At 41.2% G+C, this 25,462-nt stretch overlaps 1 protein-coding gene across 1 annotated transcript; it reads left to right on the top strand.

Annotated features, from left to right (window-relative positions):
- The first annotated feature begins 6,092 nt into the window (after positions 1 to 6,092).
- On the top strand, positions 6,093 to 23,338 carry LOC128214803 (receptor-type tyrosine-protein phosphatase kappa-like). Its single transcript, XM_052921463.1, has 29 exons — positions 6,093 to 6,183; positions 6,418 to 6,630; positions 6,997 to 7,281; positions 7,500 to 7,634; positions 8,008 to 8,145; positions 8,404 to 8,535; positions 8,682 to 8,819; positions 9,003 to 9,140; positions 9,265 to 9,402; positions 9,579 to 9,716; positions 9,894 to 10,031; positions 10,350 to 10,494; positions 10,694 to 10,890; positions 11,084 to 11,190; positions 12,907 to 13,065; positions 13,271 to 13,358; positions 13,665 to 13,741; positions 14,043 to 14,079; positions 14,248 to 14,345; positions 15,778 to 15,906; positions 16,089 to 16,237; positions 16,519 to 16,654; positions 17,699 to 17,848; positions 18,446 to 18,619; positions 19,142 to 19,276; positions 20,411 to 20,536; positions 20,738 to 20,895; positions 22,531 to 22,666; positions 22,922 to 23,338. The coding sequence occupies exons 1-29, from the start codon at positions 6,165 to 6,167 to the stop codon at positions 23,015 to 23,017; spliced, it is 3,909 nt and encodes a 1,302-aa protein (XP_052777423.1). The 5' UTR covers positions 6,093 to 6,164; the 3' UTR covers positions 23,018 to 23,338.
- Positions 23,339 to 25,462: the final 2,124 nt, after the last annotated feature.

Raw genomic sequence — 25,462 nt, forward strand, 5'->3', positions numbered from 1 at the left:
TTGTATGTTAGTTGGGAGCTACTTGTATGTTACTGGGGAGCTACTTGTATGTTACTGGGGGGCTACTTGTATGTTACTGGGGAGCTACTTGTATGTTACTGGGGAGCTACTTGTATGTTACTGGGGAGCTACTTGTATGTTACTGGGGAGCTACTTGTATGTTACTGGGGAGCTACTTGTATGTTAGTTGGGAGCTACTTGTATGTTACTCGGGGGCTACTTGTATGTTAGTTGGGAGCTACTTGTATGTTACTGGGGAGCTACTTGTATGTTACTGGGGGGCTACTTGTATGTTACTGGGGAGCTACTTGTATGTTACTGGGGAGCTACTTGTATGTTACTGGGGAGCTACTTGTATGTTACTCGGGGGCTACTTGTATGATCCTGGGAGGTTACTTGTATGTTCCGGGGAGCTACTTGTATGTTACTGGGGGGCTACTTGTATGTTACTGGGGAGCTACTTGTATGATGCTGGGAGGCTACTTGTATGATCCTGGGGAGCTACTTGTATGATCCTGTGGGGCTACTTGTATGTTACTTGGGAGCTACTTGTATGTTAGTTGGGAGCTACTTGTATGTTACTTGGGAGCTACTTGTATTTTACTGGGGAGCTACTTGTATGTTACTGGGGAGCTACTTGTATGTTTCTGGGGGGGGGGGGGCTACTTGTATGATCCTGGGTGGGGTCTACTTGTATGTTCCTGGGAAGCTACTTGTATGTTCCTGGGAAGCTACTTGTATGTTACCGGGGAGCTACTTGTATGTTACTGGGGAGCTACTTGTATGTTATTGGGGAGCTACTTGTATGATCCTGGGGAGCTACTTGTATGATCCTGGTACTTGTATGATCCTGGGGGGCTACTTGTATGTTACTTGGGAGCTACTTGTATGATCCTGGGGGGGGCTACTTGTATGTTACTTGGGAGATACTTGTATGATCCTGGGGGGACTACTTGTATGATACTAGGGGGGGGCTACTTGTATGTTACTGGGGAGCTCCTTGTATGATCCTGGGGGGAACTACTTGTATGATCCTGGGGGGGGGGGGGGGCTACTTGTATGATCCGGGGGGGGGGCTACTTGTATGTTCCTGTGGGGGGTCTACTTGTATGTTCCTGGGGAGCTACATGTATGTTCCTGGGGAACTACATGTATGTTCCTGGTTATATTGATGGCTAGTTTTCCAGTTCCAGTAGGCATTCCATGGGCATGTGTATAAAGTCTTCTTTTAATTCGTTAAAATGGCAAAATTAGATTTGCATTCAATGTAATGGCACTTTTTGCCAATTTAGTGAACATAGTGCTTTATACTGTTCAAAGGCAAAACATTGCAGAACCACATTCTGGTCTGTTCAATTAAAGTTCCTTTTGGATTTTTGCGTTTCTTTTTTTTCTGAATTATTTTAGTCATATTTGCCTCTCAAGTCCTGCAATATCAACAATATGTAGAAATGGGTTTTAATTATTGTTAATATGAAGCATTTACTTGTTGTTGTTTTTTTCATGTAATATGCTGCTATTTATTGTTACTCTGTTATAATTTACTGGCCAACATTCTAATGAATAAACTGAATAACATAAGTGATTTTTTCTGATTATGACTGATGTTGACTGTAATTTTTATAACTAGATCTTGTTAAGTCACATTGACCACTCATTATAGTTACGCTAGTTCAAGGTTTACTTTCGAAACAATTTCAACAGTTGCTCCCATAACGGGCAAAATTTAAAAGCATGGACTTTACAAATCGGTAAAGTTAGGAAGCAAGAACAAATCGGCAACGTCAGGAAGCTTCGGCAACGTCAGGAAGCTTCGGCAACGTCAGGAAGCAACGTCAGGAAGCTTCGGCAACGTCAGGAAGCTTCGGCAACGTCAGGCTTCGGCAACGTCAGGAAGCTTCGGCAACGTCAGGAAGCTTCGGCAACGTCAGGAAGCTTCGGCAAGGTTAGGAAGCTTAAACATTACAAATCGGCAAAGTTAGAGAACTTGAACATTAAAAATCGGCAAAGTTAGTGAACTTGAACATTAAAAATCGGCAAAGTTAGAAAATTTGAACATTAAAAATCGGCAAAGTTAGGAAGCTCGAACATTACAAATCAGCAAAGTTAGGAAGCTTGGACATTATAAATCGACAAAGTTAGGAAGCTTGGACATTATAAATCGACAAAGTTAGGAAGCTTGGACATTATAAATCGACAAAGTTAGGAAGCTTGGACATTATAAATCGACAAAGTTAGGAAGCTTGGACATTATAAATTGGCAAAGTTAGAAAACAAGAACATTTCAAATCGGCAAAGTTAGGAAGGTTGAACATTACGAATCGGCAAAGTTAGGAAGCTTCGACATAGTTAGGAAACAAGAACATTTCAAATCAGCAAAAGTAGAAAGCTTTGACATTACAAATCAGCAAAAGTAGGAAGCTTTGACATTACAAATTGGCAAAGTAAGGAAGCTTAGACATTACAAATCGGCAAAGTTAGGAAGCTTCGACATTATAAATCTGCAAAGTTAGGAAACAAGAACATTACAAATCGGCAAAAGTAGGAAGCTATGACATTACAAATCGGTAAAGTAAGGAAGCTTAGACATTACAAATCGGCAAAGTAAGGAAGCTTGAGTATTACAAATCGGCAAAAATAGAAAGATTGGTCATTAAAAATCGGCAAAGTTAGCAAGCTTGAACATAACAAATCGGCAAATTTAGGAAGCTTGGACATTACAAATCAGCAAAGTAAGGAAGTATGTGCATTACAAATCAAAAAATACAAAGTTAGGAAGCACCGACATTTCAAATCGGCAAAGTTAGGAAGCAAGAACATAAAAAATAAGCAAAGTTAGGAAGCTTGGACATTACAACTCATCAAAGTTACCAAGCTTAAACACAACAAATCAGATACCAAGATACATGCTGAAAACAATCGACAGGTTTAAATTTTGTTGTTACATAAGAAATTAATTTCAGTTGTCAATATTTACAATAAATAAATCAGAAAGGTTGTCAGTCATGTATTTGCAATGTAACTAATTAATTTGAATACTGGTGAAATCCGTGTTAATGTCATTAGTGTTGGATAATATGTGTCACTCACGACTTGGCCTGGGGCAATGGTCAAAAGGACTGTTTAACTCGCGTACAAAATGCTTCATGGATTCAGAAACGTATATATGTAGCCTTTGTCACCATCCTGTTTAATGACTTACTAACATAAAAAATGCTGTTAACACCGCGTGTCGACTTTGTAATGACCAGACCGATGGCACATGAAACATGCTTTGGCTCTGGTTTATAACAGTACACCTTCGTTCGGTTTGCGCTGCTTGTTCCTTCCTTTGATTTTCAGACTCAAGATTGAATATTTCGTTTACAAAATATCCAGAAGGCCATGTCACATGTGGACAAATAAATATGTGATACAGTGTTTTCAAATGATTCAATGTATATATTATACAAATTTAAACAATTGACTAAAAATAAGCAAAAGTATTGCAAAACATATACAGCAACTACATAAGTTAATTAAGTCAAAATATTTCATATTGTTACCTTTAAATACAATTTTATGTTTTTAGTTTTTTAAAAACGTGTATTCTACTCATCGTAATGTACGTTTGTGATCTCTCTCTCTATTAATATATATAGTTTATAGATGTTTATGTGATGCAATATTCTAACCTGAGTCAAATAAGATTTGTTTAAAGTGACACTCTTATTTAAAATCAATACATACACATGTAAAACAAACATACAATTTGAGTGTTACACATTTAACTACCCACTTAATGATGCATTTATGGAAAATATTAATTACTATTAACAACATTATAATCGTGTATTTAATAGCTGAAAACGCAAGAGTATTAAATGATTGGTGAGTGCTAAACGATTTACTGTGATCTACTATAGTCTTATAAGGTAAGCAATGCCGTATTTTCTGTACATTTCTTTTAAATTAAACTCGGTCTCCTCCATAAGAACCATTGGTTTTGACATTTGTTCATCCGTTTTGGTATATTAAAATAATTGTATTAAATGTGTTAAATCTCATTTGGGAGTACTAGTGCATCTTTAAAAATTGATTTGGTAAAATACGGCAAAGTATCATTGTATATAAATGAGTTCAACCATACAGATTCGGCCTGAACAAATAACCATACGAACAGAAAGTAGTTCTCGAAATGAAAAGTTATATAATTATACTACATACTAACAGATATTTGCAATCATGCATATTTTTAAAGGCGTTCTTATAATTTGACTAAGTTAAGAGGCACTACACTAGATAGTACACATTATTTATGAAAGTATCACTAACAGATTAGTTTTACTATATATATATACTGAAATCAAAGAACACTTGTGGTCCACCTATGATAGCTTGTATAATATATAAACATGTAAATTGTATTCTCATTAGTACAAATGACTAATTTTGAAATAACGTCAGCTTAAAGTATTGAAAGTGAGTGTTTTCAGCATGTAACTAACGTAATTGACTGACTGATCGCCCGGAGATAAGGAAGTTGGCCAACTTCTCACGTTAACGTCCATGTACAGTAACTCACGCGATAACGTAACGTACTCATTCAATTACTAACGTTTACTGTTGTTTACGTTTCAAGTTTGTCTATTGTAATGAATATGTGAGCAAACATATTTTTTCGGATTACGTTTTAGGAAAATTCAAGGGTGATTTTTCGGTGGCGGATTACTGTATGTGTGTTGTGGATTACTGTGGTTCAGCTGTGATTGCAATGAGAAATGTGTGTTGAGATGAAGATGTTGACGTTTATATTTCTGCTGGATGTGTGTTTATTCTTTGTTGTTCATGGTGAGTTGTATATCCCTTCTGTGTTTTTGAGACTTAATTTATGTAAGGGTTCTATCTTCTAACTCTATATTCTTGTAAAATGTAAACGCGCAAATACGTCAGTGTACGGCGAGCCTGGCCCCAATATCACATAAATACTCAAGTCAAATCTAAGTCTCAGTCCCAAACTGTTTTACCAGGTAAGAGCATGATATGATCCTAATCGTCCTTTCATTTTTTTCAAAGCGTATTTTCTCAAAAAAGTGTTCGTAAAAATACTTTGACAATATTTCAAAGAGAACTATTTTTTATAAAAATGTACTTGAATATTTTCTCAAAAACCATGAGTTTAACACATTTTCTTTTGTTTTCTGTAGAAAATGTTGTCTTTGAAATCTTGACCAGAGTTTTAAATCGACATATTCATACAAAAATTCGCATTTAAAAAGGCTATAAACACGTTTGGCTTAAGAATGATTGTGTTATTGTGGCCCTCTTGTTGCTTGTGTATCCGGTTGCCGTGGGAACCACCATCGAAGCAACAATGAAGTGATATATACATGTATCGATGTGACCATTAGAGAACCACTGTCTTATTTGTACGACAAAAAACTAAACACGTGAATGACCTCAGGAGAGTAATTCACTAGGTCTGATAAACGATACACATGATATAAAATAAACTATCGAGAGCGCAGTAACTATCATGTGTGGTCATTACTCTGACACTTGGAAAAATGGGCGCAGTCCATAATTGGAATGTGATAGGCTAACTCGCATACATCATAAGTGCTCGATGTTTATATCATTCACTGTTTATGCCCCATTTAAGATCTGAACAAAATGCTTGGCAAGAGCCAACTCCGCCTAACGTCCGAAAATACTGGAGGCGAACACTTGTAAAGAATGCAGTTTCGTCTTAAATGCGCTGTTTATTAACGTGTTCACACCGGTTCACTCTTCAGTCATTTCAAAACATCTACTGTACATACTTCTTCTATAAATCACACCGACTCAAACATGCATCCGTCATTCACCCTTTGACCTTTGTTAATTTGTTGATGTTCCCCTATTCAGTCAGAAAAAAAACGCTGATTATGATAGTATTTTCTACGTTCCCAATTTCAGGCCAGACACCGGACCAAGGTGGTGTTGATGGCTTCCTGCCCATTGACCCCACATCTACTGGGCCTGACCTTAACCCCGTCTCTGTCCCGCCCCCGGGCGGTTCTACCCTCTGCCCCCAAGGCACGTACGGTGAGGAATGCGAGTACGACTGCCACTGTCCCCGAGGCGTAGAGTGTGACCCCCGGGACGGAAGGTGCCCGGATGTATGTGCGCCCGGGTGGTCCGGCATGCCCTTTTGCCAGGCAGGTATGCGGACTTTCAATACGGTTTTAATCGTCCCAATTGGGGACAAGATGACATCATCGAAAATACAAATTAATAAGAAATAACTCGTTTTGTTTCTACCCCGACCCTCACACAGTCGGCGCTAAACTTGTATCCAAACATAAGATGCATTGTACATTACTGTTTTATTCTGATTGTTGAGTTCATAATGTACATGAGGTTTCTTTTATGAAAGCAAAACTCTAAACTTTACAGAGAACGTAGCGATACGCAAGAAAACGTATCAGCACGGCACGTACATGGGTTGGAACGCGTCACGTGCCGTTGACGGTAACGCAGACCAGGACGGCACGTACGGGTCGTGCGCGTGGGCACATAACAACGATGACGTGTTTAAGACGTGGTGGAACGTCGACCTTGCCGCCTCGTACGACGTCAAGTCTATTGAGATCTACTTTAGGACGGAAGGTAAGTTCTACATGGTCAGATATCTCGATGAAAAAAATCATAAATGCATCTGTTTAAACTTAATGGCATTAGTTGAGTTTTTATTTCAACATGAATTATGTACTATAATATTTAGCTTCACAAACGAAATCGTCGATCGTAAATGTGCATTCTGCAGGTAAATCGCTATCAATTTTCAAACAAATCTGTCAACACTCATTCAACAGTACGTAGACACTTAAAATGCAATGCAACTAATACATTTAATATTTACAGCTTTTACCCGTGGTTTTATGGAATTCATCGTAAATATCCCCTCTATATCTACTATCTATTTGATAGTTTACATTGAACTATCGTTATATGCCCTTCCCTTCACTATTCCAGACGCGATGTCGCAGTCCCGGCGAGCGGGCGTGCGGGTGTACATCTCTAACAGTGTGGAGGAGGCGAAGAACGCGGGGCTCTGCTACATCGACCAGATGAGCGACTTTGTCTTCCCGCCCGACCACCTCATCCTGCGAGACGACAGCATGGCGTGCTCCGAGCGCCGTGGTCAGTTTGTAATCTTGTACATTGACCGACCCACTCAGACTCCCACCCGCAACTGCCCCACCAACACCCTATACTCCTGCTGGGCGAACCTGGAGCTGTGCGAGGTCGAGGTTTATGGTAGGCAGACTCATTGCTCCCATCTCAAACTGCAAAAAAGGCTACTATAGTCATATTTTATATCAAATAAAATGTCTTCATCTCATCTATTATCTATAAACTATAACAAAAAAATCGTTTGAACGGAAAAGAAAATGAAAACGCTTTAATAAGTTGTAATTCTTTACTGTTGGATTTTATTAAACTAATCAAAGCTGCTTGTTGTATTTGTTATTTAGCTTGCACCAACGGAACGTTCGGTTCCAACTGCGAGAGACGGTGCCACTGTAAGGAGGGTGGAGCATGTGACGTCACCATTGGCTCGTGTCCCGGGGGCTGCATTCCAGGATGGGAGGGCGTCGCCTGCGACAAAAGTACCAACAATTTAATTCAAATTGATTTTAATCTTCTTTTATTTTTATTTAACAGCGCTACGTTTTAAACATCTATGAATGAGCGTTATAGATTGGTAGGAATGAGTGTTCCGCATCCCTTATCAACCATTGTGCCATAGTATTTCGTATGTATCGACGTGCACAAACTTTGGCCAATAATTTCCGTTCAAGATAAGCAACATGGCACACATGCTGCCAATGACAATAACCACTTATATAGAAATGCCAATAACCCTGATTGTGATATTTGTTGATTTATGCCCCTTGTTCGACTGAAAAGAAACAAACAGACGAGCGTTGGAGTTCGCTCATGGGTTCGCTTGTATTGATAAATTTACAAATGCTTTAACAGAGTGTATAGAGGGCCGATGGGGCGTGGACTGCAATATGACGTGCGGTCAATGCCAGGATCCCCTCAACTCGTGCATCAGGACTAACGGCACGTGTCGCTCGTGCAAGCTAGGATGGCGGGGAGACAGGTGTGATCAAGGTAAGGACATGGTTATCGTACAAGATTATTTATGCAATGGATGAATTTCTAGATATCAAAATTTAAAAATGGCAGAATTTTATCTGTTTTGAGTTGATATGAATAATATACGTCAATAAAGAATCGTAATTATTATTTCAGACATTATTTGTATTGATTGTGAAAGAAAGCCAATGCCATCATACATTATGTAAATGTTATTCATATTTAAAATTATCGGATGTATGTATGGTTGTACATTGCCTGGCCGTGTTTCAGCTTGTGAGCCTGGGACGTGGGGCGCGGAGTGTGCAGAGGTTTGCGGGAACTGCCTAGGTACATGCGACCCCCAGACTGGAGTCTGCTCTCTCGGCTGCAAACCCGGATATACGGGACCCAAGTGCACAGACGGTAGGTTCCCATGCCCGAAAAATGTGCGCGAAATAAACTGTGATAGTCTTTGAAATATGAAAAGATTATTTAACATCGTGTGTGCTTACGCAAAGTTATTCATGTATTGAGTGTCTAGTACATGAACTACACAACGCATATTTCAGAGTGCGGCTCGGGTCTGTACGGTCCCAGTTGCGAGTCTCGTTGCGCCAATTGCCGCGAGGGCGCCCCGTGCCATCACGTGACTGGCTTTTGTCCAAGCGGCTGCGCTGTCGGCTTCCTCGGAGACAAATGTAACACAGGTATGTAAATCATAGTTCACATAGTACTTTCGACGCAAAATTATTATATTTAAGTCACGGAGAACATCGAGGAAAATGATTTTGGAAACTAAATACGGAAGGAAAAAGAGTATCTTGCTTGTTTGATTAAACGCTGTATCATAACTAATGATACTGTAATACAAGTTGAATATACCGATTCAGAGTGCCCTGACGGTCAGTACGGGGACCGGTGTGAGGGTACCTGTGGCCTCTGTCACGAGGGCGTCCACTGCGACCACGTAACTGGAAACTGCCCCGCCGGCTGCGAGTCAGGTTGGAAAGAGGATACTTGTCAGAACAGTAAGCTAGATTTTAATGCAATTGAAACGCTCTTGAATATTTTGTTGAGATTTGTGCATTTGATTTAAATTGTATAATGTTCATACCTTCAGTTTATCATTAATACTTTCTTCTGGTTAACCAGAATGTGCGGAGGGGTTTTATGGTGCCCAGTGCAAGGGAGAATGCGGATTTTGTCGCGGTGGGGAGCCATGTGATCACGTGACTGGCACGTGCGCTGCTGGATGTGAGGACGGCTGGCTCGGGGAAAAATGTAAAAACCGTAAGTATTGTTGAGATGTAGTTTGCGGATTAAGGAATATCAGCAAATGTTGGTAATAAATGCACTTTGAGTATGATACAAGGCGCTCTCACGTGCGTTGCTCTGTTATTGTTCGGGGCTCATTTTGATAAACGATTAGAGATGCGGATATTCAGCTATTACGTTCTGACTTTCAGGCTGCCCACCCGGCCACTTTGGTCACGACTGCGTGTCCACGTGTGGCACGTGTCGGGATAGCGAGCCATGTGACCACGTAACCGGAAACTGCTCGACTGGCTGCAGCAGTGGATGGAGGGGAAACAACTGCAAACAACGTGAGTACAGGCTGCTATTGCTATTTATTTTGGGGCGTTGTTATATCTCATTTTTGTGCGTGATTTTGTTAACAAACATTAAATTCTGTACCATAGTCATGTTAAAGCATTTGAAATGTTGCATACATTGTAGGAAATCTTTTTTTCTAAAGTGCTATAATTGTATGTTTTCCGCAGCTTGCCCGAGCGGTTACTATGGTGACGCATGCCGGAAGTCGTGTGGCCACTGTCGCCACAACGTCACATGCGACCACGTGAGCGGACTGTGTATGGATGGCTGTGACCCGGAGTTCTACGGAGAGTTCTGCGATCTCGGTAAATAGGCGATAGTTTTAATATCGTATCGAAGTTGTTTTTGTTCTTTCACAATGTGATTTTTTGGTGCCGCTGGGACGTTTTTGAAAGAAATTCCCCAATAGCGATAAAGGTATTCATTTAATTGTAAACTGAACCCGCTCCTTAATAAGGGAAATTTTGAGCATTTATATAACAACCTTAAATAACTCAATCCACCATCCTGTAATAGAGTTCGTTATTGGTATTTGACAACCGGTGTTCCCCACACTCTAAACGAATGAAAACTATATTGTCGGTGTAAAACAAACGTTTTTAATTTATTTTTTCCGTCCCCAGCGCTGCCTGACCCCGGAGAAGAGAAGCCAGCTGGGGCGGCGGACGCGGCCGGATACAACCCCGACCTCTCCGTGCTCATAGGCGGCATCCTCGCTGGCGTCGTCGTCGTGTTCGTCGGAATCATGCTTTTCGTCCTCATTAGAAGGTAGGGGAGGTTAAAAGTAGGTCCGATCTATTTTCTCACTGAATGTTTAAGCCACAAAACTGTCAAACTTGATTTTTGACTCTTACTCAACAATTAACTAAAATCTTGCTCTTACGATTCCGGGATTACCTTTGATTAGATGTCCCCTTAAATAGTATCCATAAATTACTGTAAACGCTTGACCCTATTTTATAAACAGACGAGGCTGCAAACGCGCCACACCACACAAGACCTCGGTCAGACGGAGCCTACACTCGCACTCGAACGTCGCCATCGTTGTTGACGACGAGCATGCGCGCGAGCACGATCACCATGGCAACCCACACTCACATTCCCCGACCCCCAGCCGCGCCTCCAGCCTCGCTACCATCAAGACTAACTGCACACAATCACATGGTTGGAAATTGTTTGAGTTGTTTTTATGAGAACAACTATCTTATGTTGTTATTGGCTTTAAAGATTATCGGAAATATTCGTGAATACTATTTTGCACAATGTACTACTAAGAGTAATAAGAGTACACACAGAATTAGTGTAATGGGGGTAATGGGTAAAGGGAAATACATAAGGCTGCATAGTCTCCTTTCAGTGACGGTGGACGACCAGGAGGTGTTGTACGTGAATCTGAAGAAGAAGACACCAACGCCCCTCCCCTTTGCCGTACCTTCCCCCAAACTCTCCACATTCCAGAGAAAGGTAAAAGTCTGAAGTATGATATTTTATTACTGCCCCTAACTCGTGACAGAATAGAACAGAACAAAAAAGACGTATACCCCATTGCATATAAATACGTTTATATAACGCGAATTCAACATGTCACATAATCCAGATTCGATACATGCTAGGTCAATATTTGGATATAAATAATTTGCCATGAGTGAACAACATATAAAATTTGAGGATGAGCTGATATAAACTAATCACTATATGTAATGGAAGTTCTATGTTTAAGAGATTCTTTAATATATTTCGATAATTACAATCGCATATCTACCGGTGTGGATTCACAATGAATGAGCTGCCAGTCTTGATCTAGTACTATAACATCGTTAGTCATGTGGTAAAATGTTCAAGAACAGATAGAACAAATTTATTTCGTTTTAAACAGTTCAAGCAAATACACATAACGAAATACATGTAGGTAAAAATGACCCTAGCTCATTTGTAAACGTAATTCTATGCACAAATACATATCGATCAGTCACAAACTATGATCTATAAATAACTCAATAATATATACGTAAAAATAAATAAAGGTGTTTTAATAGTTTAACAATTCATTTAACAAAAATACTATAATAACTATTTAAGTGGATTCTAATTATTAAATCTTATAAATAGCGAGTAGCAAAATTAGTTAATTGTATCTTTTACCATAGTTACACGTTGTTAAACAATGTATGATAAACAAGTATTACGAAATAATTACTTGGCATTTTTATTTCTTAATTCAAAAGCCTTATACGAAAAAAGATAAACTTTGCAGTAAACGCTTATTTTTTTACTAAAAAACAACAACAATAATTTTGAACATAGAGAGTCGATGGCGAATATATCTAGGTAAATATTTTTTCTTATATTAGCATATAATTGCCATTCAAACATTAAATGGAAGTTGTCTTCTAGCACATTACGTATTATACAAAGTCTTTCATCCAGAAGTTTTCTACTCCACCTACCCACTTCCACTTTAATCTTTATGAGCTTATTCGTAATTTACTTAACGAGATTCTGTGTTTTGCAATAATAATACAATATAGATGTGGTTGAAATCCAGACATGAAAAAGTTCGTTAAAGATTTATTAATCCTACCTGCAAGATTTTAAATAAAATTATCCCTGACTCGTTATTTAAAAAGCGACAAGAATAGAGGGATATTATTGACACCTCGGAAAAGCAAGATAAGAAAGAAACCCAATCCTGTTTACAAAGTGCCCAGTTTGAAAATCGAGGACGTTTCTCAATTTCTTGTAACATTGTTTTATGAACTGCACTAATATATTTATGCTTTTTGGTATTGATCACCTTGAACCAATACCGTACCATATTAATTATACCATAATAATAAAAATCCAGACTTCCAGTCTCGGCATAGACAAAATCATTATGTGTTGTTGTTTTAATACCAAGCACTGATTTAATAAAAAAAGTGTATGAATACGTTCAATTGCAACCCTTTTGACGGCACCCAAAAATTCTGACCCATATAATAATATTGGTTTTGACACGAGCGTATGATTCCCGTGTTATTATATTGAATTGAGAATACATTTACAATGTGTCCTCCTCTTTAGGCGAAACAATTAAGGAACTTGTCACGAGACCTCATACAAATCTGTCTTTTTCATACAAAATCATTTATCACAATGTCAGCTGAAATAACCAGACCGACCCATCATATCTCTCTGTAGACCATGCAGACTGCGGGATACGAGCTGGAGCCGACCTATTACAACACTGGGACGGAGGCGATGGACAGCGCGGCTCCCGGTGGCATCCCTGTTCAGCAGTTCCCAGCCTACATCCGGGAACTGGAGGCGGACAAAGCCAGGATCAAGGAAGAATACGGCGTATGTCGTCGTTTTTAGTATTTAGTTTAACATGTATTTTGTGTTTAACTTCACTTCTGAGTAATGTTGATAAAAGTATCATATACAACGCTTGTACATGCATATGGGCTCAGAAATATAAAATGATATAATTAGTTTTAGTGAACTATTGTTATTAGCTCTAACCCTATTAAGGAGGAAAACAATTGTGTTTATGCATTTTCAGAAATATCCACACGGACTCAAATACCCACACGAGGCGGGAAAAAGACCAAGAAATAAGTTCAAGAATAGATTCGCGCAGATGTTTCCATGTAAGTTATACAGAATTTATACACGGAAATTGTAAATTAAAATATAGCCAGCATTTGTAAGCCTGTTCAGGTATTGCATTTAACGTTTGTTTACTTGAATTCAAATGCTAGACCACTGCATATATACCAGATTGTGGGGGCCATTTATTGCCTTAAAACAATCCGACTAAAGATATACTGCTCGTATGTTTAACAGCCGACAGTGTGCACGTGCACGCGATGTGTGGAAAATCTAGTGTTATTAGCGTTGAGTTTGAATACAGACAGCCTTATAAACATTAACCTCAAGTTATATCCATGTTACAGACGACCACAGTCGCGTTGTTCTTGAGGACGAGCCCGGTGAGCCCGACACAGACTACATCAACGCCAACTACATTGACGTACGTTACGAAGGGGGTAGGGGATGGGTAGGGGTGCACAACCAAGCTCTTAAAAGTGGTGATCTTAAACACTGACACATTGCAATAGTTATGAAGATTTGGGTTATGACTTACGTAGTTATCGTTTTGATTTTGGTTGTTTGATGTCCGTCTTTGTTCAGAGCCAGAGTATGGACTGAGCAATCAGGAGTAGTTTATAAACACTTTACGTACACCTCTTTTAGTAGATAATAGTATTTTTTTTAGAAATATTTAACTCAATATCACCTTTGTCATAATTTTAATTGTTTTGTCTTTCTAGAGCGTCGACTATCCCAACTGTTATATAGCCACACAAGGTAATTTCTGTTGCCATCTACCGCAATTAAAGTAATTAAGTGGTCATTTAATACGCAAAATGGTTTCATTACTGTGGATTTATGTACATTATACACTCGTTTTAAAAAATTGAACTAGTAAACATTGCATGATGTTCGCGATTGACGGTGTATTGTGTAATCCTGCAGGTCCCAACAAGATCACCCTGAAGGACTTCTGGCAGATGGTCTGGCAAAACAAGAGTGGCAAGATCATCATGCTCACCAACCTCGTGGAGGAGGGAAAGGTACGGGGACCGTTATGTACGGGACTTAGCATGTATACTTCAATTGAAGGAGTAATACAATGAACCGGTAGTACAAAAATATGGCGAAATGAAAGGTACGGGTACGACAAGGAACGGGTGATGCAAGGTACGGGTGTAACATGCCATCGCGTGTACGGCTCATGCAGTGCACGATACGATAGTGCAATAAACGGGTAGTGCCAAGTACGGGCAGTGCACGATATGCGATAGTACAATTACGGTTTTGCACGGTGGACGGTGTGCGGTACTGTAGCGGTACGGGAAGTTAACGGTACGGGCTTTGCACGGTACGAAAGGTGAAAGGTACGGTCATTCAAGTTATGGTTTTACACAGTTTTACAAGGTATGGTATTGCAAGGTACGAATAGTGCAATCAACGGTCGTGACGTCAATGGTAGTGCACGGTACGGGTAGTGCAAGGTACTGGTAGTGCAAGGTACGGGTAATACGAATCTCATTAAAGCTGCACTCTCACAGATTTACCGTTTTGACAACTTTTCTATTTTTTTGTCTTGGAATGAACCGATTTTTGCGCAAATATCTGCAAACTAGTGGTATACGACTGCTGACAAAAGATCAGGTCGCAGATTTTCAAATTTTTGTTCGAAAATTAATGTTTTATGTCTAAAACCGTTACTAACGGTTTAAGAAAAATGCATAAAACATCAAATTTTGAACTTAAATATGAAAATCTGCAATCTGATTTTTTGTCAGCAGTCTTATATCACTGGTGTTCATGCATTTTCGAATAAATTGGCTTATTCCAAGACATAAATATAAAACAATGTCAAAATGTTCAATCTGTAAGAGTGCAGCTTTAAAATCATATCGTGACTTCATTTCATTACATTATATAGAGTAACATAGCGTAGTTCGTCAAACATGTATTTGGGGATGTGATTTTAATGAGATTGGGGTAATACCAGTTTGTGTAAGGCAGGTCATGTATTATTAGTACGGTTCGTGTAGGAAGGTCACGGGTAATACAAGGAACCGGTTGTTTATACAATTAAGTGAATATAAGATTTGGTCCAATATTTTTTTTAACTTTATCAAGTTCATTGTAACCAAACAAGGTTTGTTCTGAGCAAAATAAATTATACGTTAAACAGCCGTTGGATATTCATTTGATGATTTATTAATTGTATCGCCAGATGTTATGACTTGCTGGTTGTAAATAAACATTAAATTTATAATACACTTGTCATCAGTATCACCTACAAACGCCACGGACAAGGGCATTAATGTATAACCGAGAACGTCATTGTCCGGACCCCAGTTATCTGATATTAGTTGTTCAATATTTACGAAATGTTCCTTATATTGGTTGCCATAGCTTTCGATTTCAGTACCTTCCCCGTAATGTATGTGAGGGAAACGCCGAATAAATAATAATTGGTGTTTATTTCAGAACAAGTGTGAGCGTTACTGGCCGGCGGAGAGGTCGCCGCTGGTGTTCGGGTACCAGCAGGTGCACCTTGTCTCCAGCCAGGAGTACCCCTTCTACACACTCCGTGTTCTCACTCTCACGTCCAGGCTGGTAGGCATTGTACACTTTCTGTGTAACTCTTTTTAATAGATGACGTATACAAATCAAGATGTGCACATGATTATTCGAGGCTTCAAGGATGAATTTAACTCACACCCATTATCATAAAAAACTATCAGCTCTCTTCCTAGCTTTTTTAAGCTGGTTCAAGTTTTCGACGTTTCCACTTGTAGCACCCGGATGAGCCTCGGACAATCAAGCAGTTCCACTTCACCGCATGGCCTGACCACGGCGTGCCCGACACTTTCGAGATCGTTTCCTTCTACAAGTGCGTGCTGCGCGTTCCCATCAGCCTGCCCGGGCCCATGGTCGTTCACTGCAGGTATACACCCGCCATGCCTCGCCCCCGCGCGCCGCAAAGAATAAGTTTTGAATAGTACAATAGACAACAAACAACATAATTTATTCTCCGGTCGATCACCTCTTATAACCTGTAGTAATAATAATTCCCAGTATATGAACTCATTAAGTGTAACCCAAAATGGTGCCGCGGCCATGTCCAATGCACTTGCCAAGAAGCAGCACCCCCCCCCTTATCTGACACATATGATAACATAATATGTGGATGCTTATTCTACATGCCTCCACTCTGTGCGTTTCCAGCGCGGGTGTTGGCCGGACGGGGACGTTTGTGGCACTGGACGCTCTTTACCACTACGCCAAGCGGTGCGACACCATCGACGTGCCTACCTTCGTCCTCAAGATGCGACAGCAGAGAATGAACATGATACAGACGCTGGTAAAATGAAGTGGCGTGTTCTGTCGAATGTTAAAACATGAACAAAGTAAAAGCTCATATATTTCGTGTGTAGCTATTTAGAATTTTACCACAGACCAGTGTAAATGTCTATTTTATGGCGACCTAAATAGTGATGACTGTCATTATATCGATAGGTAATTGGAACATTATATCCTACTTATTCACATTTATGCTACTTTGCGTGGTTGCCGCCCCCAAGTTCCCGCCCCCATGTTCCCACCCCCATGTTCACGCCCCTGGTTCCCGCCCCCATATTTCCGCCCCATGGGCATTTTCCCGCCCCATGGGCATGTTCCCGCCCCTATATTCACGCCCCTGATTCCCGCCCCCATGTTCCCGCCCCTGGTTCCCGCCCCCATGTTCCCTCCCCCATGTTCACGCCCCTGGTTCCCGCCCCCATGTTCCCTTCCCTGTTCCCGCCCCAGGTCCCCGCCCCCATATTCCCGCCCCATGGGCTTTTTCCCGCGCCCATGTTCCCGCCCCTACATTCACGCCGCTGATTCCCGCCCCCATGTTCCCGCCCCTGGTTCCCGCCCCCCATGTTCCCGCCCCCATGTTCACGACCCTGGTTCCCGCCCCCATGTTCCCTACCCTGTTCCCTACCCTGTTCCCGCCCCCATGTTCACGCCCCTGATTCCCGCCCCAATGTTCACGACCCTGGTTCCCGCCCCCATGTTCACGCCCCTGGTTCCCGCCCCCATGGTTCACGCCCCTGGTTCCCGCCCCCATGATCACGCCCCTGATTCCCGCCCCAATGTTCACGCCCCTGGTCCCCGCCTCCATGTTCGCGCCCCATGTTCCCGCCCCCATGTTCACGTCCCTGGTTCCCGTCCCCATGTTCCCTCCCCTGTTCCCGCCCTCGTGTTCCCGCCCCTGGTTCCCATCCCCATGTTCACGTCCCTGGTTCCCGCTCCCATGTTCTTGCCCCTGGTTCCCACCCCCATGTTCCCTTCCCTGTTCCCACCCTCATGTCCCCCCCCCCTTGGTTCCCGCCCTCACGCTGACTATGTTTACCACCCACAGGAACAGTACCGTCTGCTGCATCACGCCCTGCAGGAGGCGCTCGGCTATGGCGACACGACGTTGTCCCGGGCCACCTTCCACACAGAATGTCTCAAACACATCGAGCTTTACAACCTCGCCAAACCCAACAGAATATCAGATGAATTCCAGGTATATTAAAGTGACACTCGTAAAATCAATACATTCACAGTAATAACTAACATAAATTTTGAGTGATAAGCCTTTTACTTTCTACTAATTATTGCTTTTAATGAAAAATAGTAATTACTGAAAACAAGATTGCAACCGCGTATTTAATAGCTGAAAATGCACAAATATTAAATGACTGGTGAATGCTAAAAGATTTACAGTGATTAGCTATCGTCACATGAGGTAGAAATACCGTGTTTTCTGCACATTTCTTTCAAATTCAACACGGTATCCTTCATAAGAACCATTGTTTTCGATAGTAATTCCTCCTTTTTGGTAAATTTGAACAATTGTATTAATTGTGGTATAACTTATTTGGGAGTAAGAGTGCATCTTTAATCTTGTATTGCGATGAATATGGTTTCCCTCCTTTAATCATACTTGTTTAACGCACCAGAAGATAAATGTTAACATTTACATCTTTTTCAAATGTGCCTGAAGTATCGAATGCTTGTAGCATGCATATCACACAGAGCTGGTTCAGGGAGTAAGGATTGCTTGTCTTGTCACCATGTCATATTTCAACACTCTGTTATGAACAAGTGTTCCTTGTTGCAGAAGTTCGAAGAGTTAAAACCTAAGCTTGGTAACGAAAACTTCCTGGCGGCGCTACGGAAAGAAAACGTGGAAAAGAACCGGAACCTGAGCGTATTGGCGGCGGACCGCTTCCGGCCGTACCTGTCCACGTACATCCCCGACACAACGGACTACATCAACGCCGTCATGATACCCGTGAGTTGATATGGTTCAGCTGGAACTGTAGATGTCTGAATAAGTTGTAAAAATCCCTCTTAAACCAGAAACGAGAACGGCAGTAACATTCATACAATCATATTTAAAAAGCAGAAGCTATTTTCCCACCAGTATAGCTTTCCTTTGATCAACTCTGCATCGACTGCTCAGAAATGGTATTCTGTTACTTTAACCATTATATATTTTACAACGATTGTGAAGGAAGCTATGATAGCTTATACTAAGTCACTCTTGTTGGCACGATATTGCGCGAGAGTGTGGTCTTGTGTTGTGGGGGAAACTGGAGTACCCAGAGAAAACCCACTTGTCCGACTTGGTGACCACTAACCAAACTCACATGCGCCCAGACCGGAAATCGAACCCGACACGCCTTGGTGAGAAGCGAGTGCGCTAACCACTGCGCTAACCGGACAACCTGGTATTATTTTGTCATCCTATGCTATACATTGTCCTTTTTATATTGCTTAATGTACAACTGACCCATATTGTTTTCGACGCTAGTCGCGGACGAACAAGAACGGTTACGTGGCGACGCAGCTGCCGATGCGAAACACGATAGCGGACTTTTGGCGGCTGGTGTATGACCATGGCAGTCACGTGATCGTCACACTGAACGCTCTGGACGAGGACCAGGAGGTAGGGCGATCCTGCAGCTGCAACGGCTGCTATAACGTTAGCTAGGCATTACGTGTACTTTGTCGGGAAGTGTATCATATGTATTGTAACACGCCACATGTTCATTCGCTTCAAACAAAATTGTATCTTAAATCAAGTCCACGTGGATTTCTTGTGGCTTGCAAAAATCTACATTTGTTTAACATTATTAAGTATTCAGATCAGGGTGGTGTAGTATTCAGATCAGGGTGGTGTAGTATTCAGATCAGGGTGGTGTAGTATTCAGATCAGGGTGGTGCAGTATTCAGATCAGGGTGGTGTAGTATTCAGATCAGGGTGGTGCAGTATTCAGATCAGGGTGGTGTAGTATTCAGATCAGGGTGGTGCAGTATTCAGATCAGGGTGGTGTAGTATTCAGATCAGGGTGGTGTACTGTTCTGATCAGGGTGGTGTAGTATTCAGATCAGGGTGGTGTAGTATTCAGATCAGGGTGGTGTAGTATTCAGATCAGGGTGGTGTAGTATTCAGATCAGGGTGGTGTAGTATTCAGATCAGGGTGGTGCAGTATTCAGATCAGGGTGGTGTAGTTTTCAGATCAGGGTGGTGTAGTATTCAGATCAGGGTGGTGCAGTATTCAGATCAGGGTGGTGCAGTATTCAGATCAGGGTGGTGAAGTATTCAGATCAGGGTGGTGTAGTATTCAGATCAGGGTGGTGTTCAGATCAGGGTGGTGTAGTATTCAGATCAGGGTGGTGTTCAAATCAGGGTGGTGCAGTATTCAGATCAGGGTGGTGTTCAGATCAGGGTGGTGAAGTATTCAGATCAGGGTGGTGCAGTATTCAGATCAGGGTGGTGTAAGATTCAGATCAGGGTGGTGAAGTATTCAGATCAGGGTGGTGTAGTATTCAGATCAGGGTGGTGTTCAGATCAGGGTGGTGTAGTATTCAGATCAGGGTGGTGTAGTATTCAGATCAGGGTGGTGTTCTGTTCACACTTGAAGAAGCCCTATTATGGACGTTTTGTCATTGCGTATTAAAATTAAAAAACCTTGCAACCCGTACCCTTTTACAACTATTTATCTTTGTAAAACACTTTTTCGCGGAGCTTGGGTTGAACAAAGACGTTTCAACTTACTTGCTGACTTGGATGTTGCAGGACTCGTGTGCTTGGTGGCCGTCTAACGGAGACTCCATTACGTTCGGCCCGCTTGTTGTTGAGACGCTTGCAGTGGAGACACCGTGTTCCGAGGTCACAGAGAGGACCTTCCGCATCCTCAGAAAGGTAGGGCTTCCGTTGGTACTGAAGTACGTGTCGACATATCTTATTAAAACCTGAACAAGGTATTCATAATGAATGTGTTGAGTTAAACATATGCAGGGTTTGCGGCTACAATGTTCGCATGTAGACTGTGATATACACAACAACATTACGGCAGAGCGTCGTTGGTCTGCTCAGTGTAAACATTGCCTCGCCGTTTTGCAGGGCATCAAGGATTCCAAACTCGTATACATGATAACGTACAACGACTGGCAGGCTGGGCGAAATCTTCCGGTCTCCATAGATTCATTCCTCGTCGTCCTCGGTCGCGCCAACCTCTACCGGAAGTCGTTCCCTGATGCCCCAAAGATCGTCATCTGCTTGTGAGTTAGCTATCATAAACGTGTATATTTTACATTGTTATTTAATTTGAAATAAATATAAAATATCTATATACCTTATCCACTTAGCGTGTTTAATTTTGATAATCCCTTCACCAAATGGTTTGAAGGCACGCCTTATCGCTTGTCTAAAATTGTTTGCCTAAGCACAGTGATAGTTGAAGATAGGTAAAGGAAATGGAGCCTCTATGGTCATGTTGGAATGAGTCTTAAATCGTTATGTTATATACCTTGGTCCATAAATCATAACTATAGAGCATCATCATCAAGTTCTCAGGAAAATCATGCAATTTGGTCCAGTCCAAAATCATACACAATTGTACCCATGACTATCAGCAATATCACACAAGTTAAAAGGCGTATTTTCCTAAATCAAGAGCCTTGAATTTTGGTTTCTTACAATCTAGTATCAAACAAAAGTATGATTATAAAGAAAAGTATATTTTCGATATTTACAAGTACCTTTCATTGGAACGAATAAATAAATATGAAATCGACGTCAAATACAGCAGAAGGTAACACTACCTGACGTTACGTCAAACTGACAATACAGCAGTATAGGTACCACTACCACTACCTGACGCAAACCGACATAACAGCAGAAGAAACCACATTCTGACGCAACGTCAAACTGACATAGCAAAGATATGTACTACTATATGACACTACCAATATCTGAGTTTACGTCAAACCGACATGACAGCAGAAGGTTCAACTCTCTGACGCTACGTCAAACTAACATAACTGCTGTAGGTACTAATATTTGACGTTACGTCAAACCGACAGAACAACAGTGGGTTCAAATATCTGACTTAACGTCAAACCGACGGATGTAGGTACCATTACCTCACGTTACGGCAAACCGACATTACAGATGTAAGTACGAATATTTGACCTGACGTCAAATCAACTATATGTATACGACGTTGGTTGGACTTGCTCGGGTTCATGAATTAATTTCATTTTTCCATTTTAATGACTCGTATTTGGGGCCATAGGAGTTGTTTTGTCCAGGTTCCTAACACTTGTCGATGAACAAAAATAATCAATAATTTAACTTAGAAAGAGGGTTTATCAAAAAAGTTATCTTTGGCACCTCATGAAGTTTGCCGCAATTATGATATTGAAACAAACATAATTATTACAGTGAACATTATGTATACACCGTTTTCATCAGTCAGAGAAGAAAAGGACTCTCCGTGCGATTGGTCATTCATTAGTCTCAAAACTAAGTGCTTGGCAGCTGGTGCGGAGATTCTTATTCAGAATCAGGGAACACTTCAATCGTGTGCCAACAAACCTATGAAAATGAATACAAGTCTATAAGTGTTATCTCTGTCACGCTTCTCATATAGAACCCGAACCGGAGAGACGGTAACTACGTCACGTGGTCACCCAGTGTTCCCTCGGGTCGCATTTTCAGATGCAGATTACAATTATATGATTGAATCGTGTTTCCGCATTTTACTAAATTACAGTCCTCGTTGAATATTTGACGTTCTGTCATATGGTTCCTCCCTCTGCCAAGGCACGGCGCGACATATTTGCATGTAGAGGCTACAACTTGTTGAAAAATGCGCATCCTGTATATAATGTTATGTTCTCTGTCTCTCTCAGGGACGGAGCGACGTGTAGCGGGTTGTTCGTGGCCGTCAACAATGTGTTGGATCAGGCAGCCCAGGATGGTGAGGTGGACGTCTTCAACGCCGTCAGGCAAATCCAGCTTCGTAGGCCACAATTTGTAAAAAACAAGGTATGTTATATGACCGATCTCTAAAGTTTGCAGCCATATGATTAGGGTTGTTATCACTATTGCAGCAATAATGTTAATAATAATAATGTTAATTATAAAAGATATATTGATAATACTAAAAAAGAAATAATAAATATCACTAGAATATGAACTAGTACATGCTCGAATGAGAATTGTTCAACTATATTTAATGACAATAATAATGTTGTCAAACTCGTTTCCATTTTCAAATTCCGTGCTTCTTTCCCGTTTCAGGATCAGTATCTATTCGTGTATCAGTGCGTCAATCGTCATATCGCGCTGACAAGCGGAATGACGTCAGACATCACGTACGGAAACGTTGCAAGATGACCTCACGCATGCTCAGCAATTGAAGAGTGCATCATTTATACATCTGCGTGAGAGCGAAAGTCTGGATATCTATGGTGCCTGTTAGATTGCGGAAGACTAGCTGATAGCCAGTTAATTCAATGTGTTCTATAATATAAATATATTACGATTTTACATGTACTGAATGTGTATATTTGTAAATCAAGTAGTAAGCAATATGCGCCGTTTTTGAAATATTAATTAATATTTATGCGAATCTTGTGTTATACATTTTTGTATAACATTACATCGTTCTATGGTATGTGCTTTGTCAACGGTTTTTAGAATAAATTATTGAGATTTTTAGATGATTTGACTATTCTTCTGTGGTGAAAGTGAAAGAAATACACTTTTGATAAAATGACAATTTAATTTGTAAGGTCCAAACAAACGTTTCAGAATCAGACATTAATGTTCAAATGTCACTGGAGAAGAATCAGTGGGAGGTAACTATGACAGTCCATATTCCCGGCCTCATTTTCTCGAAACCTCGTTAACCCGTTATAGCAGGATCAAGCTCAGCACATTTTTTTGATTTGGTATTAATTATGAAATATTCTCTTTTTAAATAGTTTTGATGATAAAAAGGGAAATGATATTTAATGTAGATAAGAAAAACTACTTTTTTGTTTCATAAAATCGTATTCAAGTAAGTGATTTTGCTATATGAAATAAGATACATGTACTTATGTTAGTTACCGTTAAGACTTGTTGAGAAATTGGGGCTTTAGTAGTTGAATGGCATCGCATGACCTCCAAAGCATTGGCGATTTTTTTATCACTTCATACGAAACCAATTTACTGTGTTTAACTGCCTTAAAAGGAAGTCTTTATTTTCTCAGAGGAAAACAAGTAGTATCACGTTTTACCGCGGTGATAACTAATGTCTGAATCACGTTCTTACATTCTGCAAAATGGGTCAAAATAAAACAAAAATCAAACTGTCCAACACACAACTGGTTCTGTCAGATTCTATCCACTTCGTATGTTATTTGTTTATCAATTATACTCTAAACTTGAACTTAGAAGTCAAAAGCTGTCGGCCGTTATTTGTTTAAATAAGGTGAAACGACTAATATAAACAGTGGCTGGCCCATTTAGTAGGTAGTTTATAGTATATAACTTAGATCACTTAAACTGTGTCGCATCAATCCATTTTTGGTAAGTACATGTTCAACCTTTAACCATTACACGAGTCCTGTCCCGATGGATTTCCGAAGCTATATTATTTTAACTATTTTTAATTAAATATCTGTGTGTCGACTAAGCCTGAATGATTAAGGTAGTATTGCTTCATGAAACTAAAGCCTCTGTAGAGATATCATTTACCAGATTAATAATTCAACAGCTTTTAAACTGTTTCTATCAGTAGATTCGTTATCGGCAGTTATAACTTTGACAGTCCGCCCGCCATCTGTTGATGAAATTAATCACTACAAAATAATACACTCTCAGGGAGTAGTGATAAAAACACAATCCCAGAGATGTAATCACACACACAATGGAACGCCTTAAATGTACATTTAATCACGGTAAACGGACGGAAATGACAAGTACACGTGCGTGCTGCGGGATGCCTGGTACCATTGTCTGAAACATGGTGAAAATTGAGGCTCTTCCACAACACCACTCAGGCTGGGTAAGGGTGGGGCGGTGATGTAGCTGGGACTCAGGCTGGGTTAGGGTGGGCCGATGTTGAAGCCGGGACTCAGGGTGCGTAAGGGTGGGACGACGTTGTAGCCGGGACTCAGGATTGGCTAGGTTGGGGCGATGTTGTATTTGGGACTCAGGATGGGTTGGGGTGGGGCGATGTTAAAGCTGTGACTCAGGATGGGTTGGGGTGGGGGGGGATGTAGTAGCCGGGACTCAGGGTGGGTTGGGGTTGGACGATGTTGAACCTGGGATTCAGAATAGGTTAGGGTTGGGCGATCAGGGTGGGTTGGGGTTGGGCGATGTTGTTATTGGGACTCAGGGTGGGTTGGGGTTGGGCGAAGTTGTAGCTGGGACTTAGGGTGGGTTGGGGTTGGGCGATGTTGTACCTGGGACTCAATGTGGGTTAGGATGAGGCGATGTTGTAGTTTGGACGCAGGTTGGGTTGGGCTGGGACGATGTTGAAGCCGGGACTCAGGGTGGGTTGGGGTGGGGCGATGTTGTAGCTGGAACCCAGGCTGGGTTGTAGCTTGGACTCAGGGTGGGGTGGGGTTAGGCGATGTTGTATCCGGGACTCAGGGTGGGTTGGGGTTGGAAGATGTTGTAGTTGGGACTCAGGGTGGGTTGGGATGGGGCGATGTTGTAGTTAGGGCTCAGGGTGGGTTGGGATGGGGCGATGTTGTAGCTGGGACTCAGGGTGGGTTTGGGTGGGGCGATGTTGTAGCCGGGACTCAGGGTGCGTTAGGGTGGGTCGATGTTGTAGCCGGGACTCAGTGT

This window comes from Mya arenaria, chromosome 13, assembly GCF_026914265.1.
Source record: "Mya arenaria isolate MELC-2E11 chromosome 13, ASM2691426v1".
Taxonomy (NCBI): domain Eukaryota; kingdom Metazoa; phylum Mollusca; class Bivalvia; order Myida; family Myidae; genus Mya; species Mya arenaria.

Bases quoted from the DNA above. Each gene is read 5' to 3' on its own strand.
- LOC128214803 (XM_052921463.1), top strand. The intron at 8,820-9,002 runs GTATGTAAATCA...ATACCGATTCAG, and splicing joins CGGAGACAAATGTAACACAG to AGTGCCCTGACGGTCAGTAC. The intron at 20,896-22,530 runs GTGAGTTAGCTA...TGTCTCTCTCAG, and splicing joins CCAAAGATCGTCATCTGCTT to GGACGGAGCGACGTGTAGCG.